We start from the raw sequence: 9,578 nt of genomic DNA, 5'->3' as shown, positions 1-9,578 counted from the left end.
TCTTAAATTCCTTTTAATGAATTCATTTATTAGCTTTAACAGCTTTTTGGTGGATTCTTTAGACTTTTCTCTGTATAAGATCATATCACCTGCAATAACAGTCTTACTTTTAGTTTTCCAAGTGGGATAGTTGTTATCTGTTTTTATTGTCTAGTTGCTTTGGCAGGAACTTCCAGTACACACTAGAAATGATGGAGTGCGAATCTTGTCTGGGTCCCCACCATGGCCTACATGCAGTATCCTGAGTGGGTCCAAAGAACTAATTGGATACTCTGTGAGATGAATTTGAGACACAACTCCCCTCATAACTGGAATTCATAAGCCATTTTCTAAGCAGAGAAATTCATATTCAACAGGCTTTTCAAAGTAGGTATCCTCCTTTTCATGGTGAATATTTACCTTAGTAATCAGTCATGGATTTTTCTGAGGGAATGTGTGGCTGGCTATGTCTCACCTCCAATTTGGTCAGTAGGCTCTGGGCTCTATGAAGTGATTTCGATCTGGACACTTGGTGGTGAGGACAGCTGTCTACCGCACATGCTCACCTCAGCCTCCTATGTGCCTGCTTTCATTTTGTCCTGTTATATAAAGCAACTACTGCCCTAGTCAGCTGCCAGTATGTCTGGACCCTGGAATATGACTATCTGTAACTTTGCACCAGATCCTTAGCAGCCAAGTGAGCCTGACCACACCTTGGACTTGTTGCCTGGAGTGAGAAAGAAGCCCATCTGTCCAGGGTGGTTTTGTATCGCCAGCTGGACTCTGCCACTTGAGAATCGTACCATCTCCACTGATTGGCAGTTCTGTGCAGTGGCTCTCACCTCCAGGCATTGTCTTCAAAAAAGAGCCAACAGGGAGACTCTCTGAGATGGCAGTGACAGCCAGGGAACACATTCCTTGTTTTAGTAGTGTCTTTTATGCCCTCCAAGGCAGGAGTGTTCTGAAGTAGGAACTCTGGTCTCACATAGTAAATCGTATCTCATGCTCTACCTCATTGCCCTGGATCTTCTCACTAATTCCTAAATATTTTGCCACAACAATTCCAGTACAATAAGTCCCCAACTTACAAACATTTGAGCTGTGAACTTCCACAGGTGCACCGTGTAAGACTTACTTTGTCGACTTACCAATGAATCTGACTTGTAAACAATTGCTCTGGAATGGAACTTGTTCGCAAGTCCAGGGCTTACTGTATCACCATCTCCTTTCCTTTCAGCCTTTGTCCATGCTTGAAAATGCAACATCAGTACAAATAGGCCTCCCCAGCACAAGGCGACCTCATCACGGCTCTGTGTTCTGTGACAATGAGTCCTCCCACATATTTAGCGGTATTCTGTCCCTTGTCTTGTTGGCTCATGCCCCCAAATCCATCCCACCATTTTAGGAGCTTGCTCCCTTGGAAGAGGACTTCACAGGATTTCCAGGAACAACAAGGTTGTTTCCAAGTTGTGAGTTGTATGGGATTCCCAGTTTCATGGCAGGGCTATGGGGGATTCTAGGCATCCAAAATTCTCATGCTCATCAGTGCTCCAGTTTTCAGGGCTACAGCCTCCCAGCTTGTTTGTTCTACGCATGGACATAGAGACCTGTGCACATCGAGCATGCTGTATCCCTGCATCAGTTCCACTCAGCAGTAATCACTGGGGCCAGATGTTCATCAGTTGACCCCATGACCCAAGAAAGAGAGGTCTCCTTCATACCAGGGCTCAGGGCAGGCAACAAGTCTAGCTTTCCCTGCACACGTGTCCATGTGCATGCACACACACACACCCACCCACCCACCCACACACACACACACACCCCTGAAAGAGACCCAGCTCAGGCAATCATGGCAAGTGCTCAGGCCCACTCAACCACCAATTCACTTGCAAAACTCAAATGCTTTAAGTTACCCTGGTTCCAAGAGGAGGAGAGGAGGAACTTACCAGGGACATGAAGGCCTCTCCTCAAAAGAGGTCTCAGCTGTATATGACACTCAAGAGAGGCCAGCTCCCCTCCCGCCCCCAACAAACAGACACCAGTCCCATCAGGGATATGGCGGAGACTGGGGCTCTGGCCTCAGAGCAGCCCCGTAGGTCATGACACCGGGGCCTTTCTCAGAAAGAGGGTGCAGCCTGTGCAGCTGGGCACCTGAGGAACTAGGTAGAGTCCCCTTGGCCACGCATCTTCATCCCTTGCTTCTGCACAGACACAGCCTCCAACCGCACCTGGCTTGCTCTGCGGACCCTTCCAGGGTGAAGGGCTGGACATGGGACAAGGACACAGGGCACCTGGAGAGGAACCTTGTGAGCCTGGTGAAGGGGTCTGGGGTGGCACGGCTTGTAGGATTCAGGGGCCAGGGCTCACAGAGAAGCCAGAGGATGAGCTCTGGGGGTGGGGGTGGAGTTGGGAGTGGGGACCGGGTCCCCATAGAGCAGCAAGGTCCTCTGTTCATATGGCGGAGGAGCAGGACCATGAGCCTGTGGCATGCAGGGTCCAGGCAGGGGTCCTGGGAGCCTCTCTGTGTGGGGCAGAGCCAGGGAGGGGGTGCGTGCAGGGCGGGGAAGTTCCTTCCCACAGCCATTCCTGCAAGTGGACCTCATGGGTGCGAACTCGGGTGGGTGTAGGATGGGAAGGGAATTTTCACTGAGCCGTCCAAGTGATGAGAGCAGCTGCCATCCCTGACCAGGACTCCTGCTGGAGGGCACCCGTATATTTTGGGTGCTCCCCTTTGCTGGGTACAACCCCAAGTACAACACACACACACACGTGAGGGAGGGGTGCAGAGCTTTTATTGTGAGCACAGCCTCTCTGTGCACGGACTGAGGAGGAGGGTTCCCCACTAGGGTGTGGGCGCAGACTTAGGAGGGGTGCAGAGCAGCTCCTCGCTGGCCCTGGATCTCTTCTTCCTCTCTCTCCTGATCTTCCTGTCAAACAGCTCTTTCTCTCGAGGGTGCACCAGGGGCCCACGCAGAAACTTTTCCTGTGCGCCGTGGTAGTCCAGCCCCTCCAGGGTGGCGATGGAGCAGATCACAGCCTCTGGTAGCAGCACCTCCATCACCAGCCTCACCTTGTCCACTGCACGCAGAGCCAGCATGGGCTCCTCAGTGCGCTCACAGAGGCGCTGTAGGTGTCGGGCCACGAGGAGCAGCTGGTCGTCGTCCTCCAGGTAGGTCTCCACGCAGACGAGGTACCTGCGCTCTTGCAAGAAGGCCTCCAGCCAGCGAGATGGCTTCCTGCCCTGCACGATGTCCAGCAAGTGGCAGTCGGTGCCCTTGGTCTTCACGATGAAATCCACTATCTTCTGGTTGGTGCGGTCCCTCACGGCCCGGGTGCGGTCGGGCAGCAGCCTCTTGCGGGGCACCTTCAAACCCAGAGCCTGGTTGGGATGTGGCGAGTCCTCTTCCTCCTGCTGCTCCTCCTCAGAGTCCTCTAGGTCGCTGTAGTGGACCTCAGGGAAGCACAGGGGCAGCAGACCTGGTCCCCCTCGCAGAGCCCTGCGGAGGGGGTAGCTGGCATCGGCCGCGTAGTACTCCAGGAAGGAGCCCCGGAAAGACCCTCGCGCCAGGCCTTCTCTGTAGTGGGCCACCAGGGAGAGGCACCAGGCGAGGCTGGGCCCGAAGGCCCTGCTGGCTCTGCGCACCAGCTTTGCTTTCTCCTCACAGTCCAGGGGCTTCAGCCTGCCAAGAGGCACCCGGATGCCGCTGCGCTCCCCGCACAGGTTGGCCTCGATCAAGAGCACCCTGGCCATCTGCCGGCTGAGGCTGACACTGGTGACCACTGCCGGCCAAAAGGGGTGCTCCGCGCATTTGTACCACACCACGGAGCCTCTGGCGATGGTAGCGGGGGCGCAGGTAGAGCCCAGGCTGGTGGCCTGCCCCTGGGGTGTGGGGCTGGCTCTTTGGTGCTGGTGCTGGAGCTGGGGCTGAGGCTGGGTGACAGCCTGTGAGGGCCTTGTGGACCCAGGAGCTGGCGGGCCTTCCTCCTGGCCTGCTGCCTGGAGCTTCCTTTTCCTCTGCAGGACTCGCAGCGAGCCTTGCAGCGCTGGGTCAGGGGATGTGGAGGACGCAGTCACCCCTTCCCACCCTAGTTTTGGGGAGGCTCCCAGGCCAGGGTCCTGCATACTGCACGGGAAGGTGTGGCCAGGGGAGGAAGCTGCAGCCTGGGGCCCTGGGCTGGTGTTCTGGGCCTCTGTGCTCAGCCCTCTGGCTGTAGGGGGCATGACTCCTGCAGGCCGGGATGGAGCACACTGCACCCCGAGTGTGCATTGGCCTCGCTTGATGTCTAGGCGACACAGGGATACGATGGCCATCATGTCCAGCTTTCCCAGGCCCTGGTGCTGAGCCCCAATTCCAAAAGCTGCCAGGGCCTGTGGGCTCGCACTCACGATGCTACTGCTGGTACTGCTGGGAAGGGTGGGTCCTCGCCTCCCAGGGGGAGCAGGCGCCATGGCCTTGTGCCCCTGGCCTGTCTCCCTGCTCAGGGGAGCCTCCTTCCCCCAAGGCACTGGCAAGGACCCTGAGTGTCCCCTTCTCCTACGCCGGGCCTGGGAGCCCCCTTTGTGTCTCGCTTGCTTTTGGGGAGAGTGTGGGGTGGCTTGCTCTCCAGGAACCTTCTGAGGCTCCTTGGAGGTGGGGACCCCTTGTGCATGGCCATGACTTCCCTCACCCCGTGGTGGGATTTCCTCTAGGATCTCCAGGGACTTCCTAAGGACTCTCCTTTCCCCTGTTTCCTTGCCTGGGTGGGCTGGGACTTTCCACTCTACCCCTCCTGGGGGCACCATGGCTTCCATTTCAAACATCCTTAGTAGTTTCATGGCTGTGCTCTTTAACTTTCTCACCTACAGAGAAGATTAGGGTGTCTACAGAAAAGGTCCTTTTCCGCTTCTTTGTTTCAAAAGTCGCAGTTCAGGACAAGACATTGTCTGGCCGCACATGTTCTGTCCTGCTGCACAGCAAGTATTAGATGTCAGAAGTGATTAAAGAGAGGCAGGGCACCTGGCTGTCACACCTACTTGTCCCTTGTGGCCAGTCGTTCTTTCCACTGTGCTTGTCCCATGTTCTTGGCCTCATGGCTGCAGTGGACCCTCCGCTGCCACCACCGCCACAGGCCAGCCTCCTCCCCGAGTCTCATGGAGATGTTTGCACTTGGGTTTTCAGCGGTGTGCTGGACGTGCATGCACTGGGGGATGGAAGAGGAGAGCACAGGTGTATCAGAGAAGAAAATTCCTTCAGTGGATGACAAACACCCTGCTGGTGAGAATGAAGACAGAGAAAATACAGACATACGGAGCATGCGTTCCGCGTAGGGACCACCCGAATGGCATGCGCTTAGGGGAAGCACAGGGCAGGTGCCGGAGGAGCTGTGTCATGGTGTAAATGCAAGTCTTCCAAACGTGGGTACTCGGCATTGCAGAGCACCTGTGTGCAGCCGTGGGTGTCCTTTAGGGGCGAGGTTATTTTGTGGTCCATGGGGTGCCTGTGGGTTTCTCAGGCTTTCCAGGTGGAGAGCAGAACAATTCATTGTTTCCTTTCTGACGAAGTGCTGCCTTGCACATGTACCCCAGGATGTCTGAGTGACCTACTCCCTGCAGGAACTAGATGTCAGTGTGGTGTCCTGGTCAGGATCTTGCACCTGGAATCCAGGGTTGCTCTGAGGTCATCCAGGTGATTGATTCATAGCTACTGTGGTTAGTAAGGATGCTGGCAGGTGCCGCTCACTGGCCATGGTCTGTGCTTATATTTCCTGGCTTAAAGTGTTTGTTTCTGATATCAGATCCTTGATTCTTACGTGGAAACCCCTGCCAGCACAGGGAGACGCCCAGACAACTATGCTCATAAATATCAACACTAAATTGTTGCAAGAAATACTTTCCAGATGGGAAGGGCTGGCCCAGTGCCAAGAGGGTGCTGGAGGTTGGGTTCCCAGCTGGGTGTCTGCACTCTTCACCCTACCTGCTGCCTCTGAGGTGCACTCCTCTTCTGGGGACCATAGGGTCCCCAGAGGAGAGACCCTGGCCCAATGGTCACCTGGAAAGCCTGAGATACGGGAATATGGGCCATTTGGGTGGTGGCTTATGTATCACTTCCCCAGTCCCCTTTGCAGAATGCAAGGCTTTGGATACAGGTGAGAGCCTAATCTCACCCATAGCCTGGCTGCCAATTTCATTCAGTTCTGTCTTTGGCATTTCAAAAGATTTGCACCGGCTGGTTCCTAGTGGATGCTAATCCCCTCTGGGCCAAGACAGACGGGACTGCACCTTTTGTGACAACCTCAGTCTTGGACATGTGGAGTTCTTAGCAACTAGTCATCTTGAGGCGAAACAGGGTTGGGGTGAATCTGATTGTCAGACAAAGCTTCTCAGGTTTATGAAGAATGTGAAGTGTTGTGAAAGGTATGAGAAGCAGGCAGCGTGTGACAGCTGCTCACTCTGAGTCTGACGGTGCCTGCGTTCCCAGCACCCTGATCTCCCTCATCCACAGGATGTGTGAAAGCAGAGTTCCTCACACAGGAGCATACTGGGACGCTGCTTCTCAGAAATGCCCGATCCCTTACAGCATATTTGTGCACGTGCTTGCAGGTTGGTTTCCTGTGTTTGGAAATGTTATCTATCCATTGAGTGATTTTCCAACGTCATAAACTGCGCAGGGTGGTCACGCCTCCATCCCCTGAGAGCTTATTCTCCCACTCCTCCATCTTTAAATAGTCCCTGGAGGCTTTTCAGTTTTTCCATTCCTCGTACATCTCTATTATAACTTCTGTCTATATTTTGTCTCATGCAAAAAACTAGTCAAGTTTCATGATTCATTAGCTTTGGCAAAATGCATAAACACATATTTTCAATTTCTGTTGTCATTAACTGCGACGGGGCAACCTGAGTAAAAACCTCCCAGCAGATGAGTAGAGCTCTGGGCGAGTCAGCACGCTTGACATGTAAGCCACAATCGAGGAAGCAAGACCCATCCCTGATGGGGTGGCACCAGCCTGTAGACTGCAAGGAACAGGAAGAGGAAGAAGAAAGGCGGCTTCCCTTTTCTTCTCCAGGGGAGTGCTAGTCTTTGCCAACACCTTCAGATGTTCATTCTGGTTCCTTCAGCTGTCCAGGCAGACTTTTCGGTTTCCCGACACAGAATCTCAGCAGCTTTTGCAGTGAGCTCCGGGCCTTCTTCCTTTGACTGGCTCCTCCGACTCTTCATTTTGCATCCTCCCCCAACCTGGTTCTTCAGCTCGTTGGAAGCCTGCTTTGTAACTCCTTATACACTCAGAATATTCAATCTGTGCCTCTAGTAAGCCCTAACTGATACAGCTGTGCTGGCAGAAATAGACCCTCTTGGGGGCAACCTGCAAGAAGCCTTCTCAGAGGAGGCTGTGTGTGTCACAGGCTCACTGGCTTCTGAGTAAGGAAGCGCAGCCCCCAGCACTGCAGCATGCAGGAGTCACCTGAGGACACAGAACACAGGGAGAGGACTGCTAGGTGCACTGACCCCTCGCCTGGACCTGCTGGTGCATCTCAGGAAACACGCACGGGACGCTTCATGTCCTCCCTCCCCACAGAGTCCAGACACACATGGATTGGGCTTTGAGACTGCAGACACCTGGAGCGTGTGCGCCTCATGCCTGCTCGTGGGCTCCACACTTCCCCAGAAGTGTTTAGCATCAGCCATGCCCGCGAGTTTCAGTTCTCTTGAGTTTCTGATTCTGTTATCCAATACGACAAATCTCAAAGAATGCTTGCACCTGTAGGAGAGGACATGCAGGAGAGGACCAGCTCTAGTTGAGCCTTGGGCCATGTGTTTTCAGCGTGACACCACTTAGCAGGGGACTTTCCCCAGGCAGCCAGAGGACCTTGCTTTGGGAACTGGCTCTCAGACTGCAGTGGCACCTCTGCCCGCCGGGGAGAGTGAGCCAGACAGCATATTCCATGTCCCACCTCGTGGCTCAGGGTTCCTCTGCAGCATGCTGTGGGCCACTGTCCACACACCTTCCAGTGAGGTCTCAAGTGCTGCCTCTGCAGGTGGGCTCTGTGCATAGTGTGTCTAGGAAGCAGACAGTGTGGCAGGGGGAAGATGGGGGATGCAGAAAAACAGGGGACAGGGACACATGTGGAGACAGAGACACATGCATAGGGGTATCCGGACAGAGGCCTGTGGGTGAGAACTCACTAATTTCTGGCAGTATCAGTGGAGCTGGTAGCGCCTCTGACTCAGAGTAAGGGAGAGCACTGGGGGTGGACTGAGAGAGGCCCATGTCACATAGCTGGGACCTGCTCCTTCCTGATGCATGAATGGGGGCAGGGACCTCGCGGCATGGGCAGGAAAGACTGTGACACTGCAGAGAGCACAGTAGAAGGCCCAAGGCCAGTATGCACTCCCACACTTGCCCTGGAAGAGCTCAAGTCCTTCCCAGAGAGGCTTCTGACATCCTGTCATCTCCTCAGTTTACCTCAATGCACTCACATCAGGAGAGCAGGCCCCTGAGGCCTCAGGTTCCCTGCCCAGGATGAGATCTGTGCTGTGCCTTGGCTGCATGCCCTTGCCTGGGGTCTCCAATCTTGCCCGTGTATGCTGCTGTTCACTACCTTCATCTGTGTCTCCCTGAAGAACACATGACAATCTCCAGCAACCAGGAGTTGTGCCGTGAGTAAAGTGACATCCTTAAGGGAGCAGGAATGGAGTTGTGATACAGAGGCATCAATTCAGAAACACTTTGGGATCTCAGCTTTACACACTCAGATGACAGCTCTACACACAACAGGTGTCGCTTTAGGGCAAGATGAGACTGGGGACACAATGCCTTATACCATCTCCTCAATCTGCCTTTCATCAGGAACCAGCGGCCTTTCTCACAGCCAGGAGTGACATGAGCCTTTAATATCTCATAAAGATCACACACACACACTCACACACACACACACACACACACACACACACAAGCACATACACATGCACATGTGTGTTGATGTTAGGCACCTACTTGTGCTGAGGTTTCTACAGTCATTCCATTTCTTCAATCAGCCAGGGTTCTTGGGGAATGCATCTGCCACCAGGAAGGAAAGAGTGGCTTGTCCTGGTTGTCATAGAAACAAACGTCATCTGAAAGCTCTCCTTGATGCTAGGTTTCCATGGAAACCAATAAGTACTAATGCACACTCGGAGGAATGGTCCTCCAATCACCTCAGGCAGGTCCAACCGACTCTTTCCAATGAATGAAGGAAGGACTGGGGGCGGCACCACTGCCAAATTTCCCTGGCATTGGCATTAGGTCTGGGAGTTTTGCCAACCTAGGTGTCAGGGGAAGGAGTATAAGAGGATGATGACACACTGTGCTCTCCCCTGTGACGCAGACATAGCACGCAGGTCCCAACAAAATTTGCTATCAACAAGCAAATATGAAATTTAGGAATTTTGGATCCAAGTATACCTCTCTCATGAGATAAAATGTTGAATTGAAGTTTGCTACTCTATGATTTATTCCTGAAATAATACTAATAGTTAGATTAGAGGACACTGGAGCACTGCCAGTCTAGAGAACACGACTTTAGAAACTATAAACCTGATTAATAAAATGCAAATACTGATGTTAAAATGGACATAAAACTT

The 9,578-nt window shown here is 53.5% G+C and overlaps 1 protein-coding gene across 1 annotated transcript; it reads right to left on the bottom strand.

Annotated features, from left to right (window-relative positions):
• Positions 1 to 2,753: 2,753 nt before the first annotated feature.
• On the bottom strand, positions 2,754 to 9,152 carry Pwwp4 (PWWP domain containing 4). The gene is made up of 2 exons (XM_003462189.5): positions 8,953 to 9,152; positions 2,754 to 5,160 (listed from the first exon to the last, which is right to left on the bottom strand). Exon 2 carries the CDS (start codon positions 4,793 to 4,795, stop codon positions 2,822 to 2,824), a length of 1,974 nt encoding a protein of 657 aa, XP_003462237.2. The 5' UTR covers positions 4,796 to 5,160; positions 8,953 to 9,152; the 3' UTR covers positions 2,754 to 2,821.
• Between the last annotated feature and the right edge of the window lie 426 nt (positions 9,153 to 9,578).

The sequence above is a fragment of the Cavia porcellus genome, unplaced genomic scaffold (genome assembly GCF_034190915.1).
Source record: "Cavia porcellus strain 051 isolate PalLab524CR breed Dunkin Hartley unplaced genomic scaffold, mCavPor4.1 scaffold_3, whole genome shotgun sequence".
Lineage (NCBI taxonomy): Eukaryota > Metazoa > Chordata > Mammalia > Rodentia > Caviidae > Cavia > Cavia porcellus.
The sequence above is the reverse complement of the archived record's forward strand: the minus strand, read 5'-3'. Positions and strand labels throughout refer to the sequence as shown.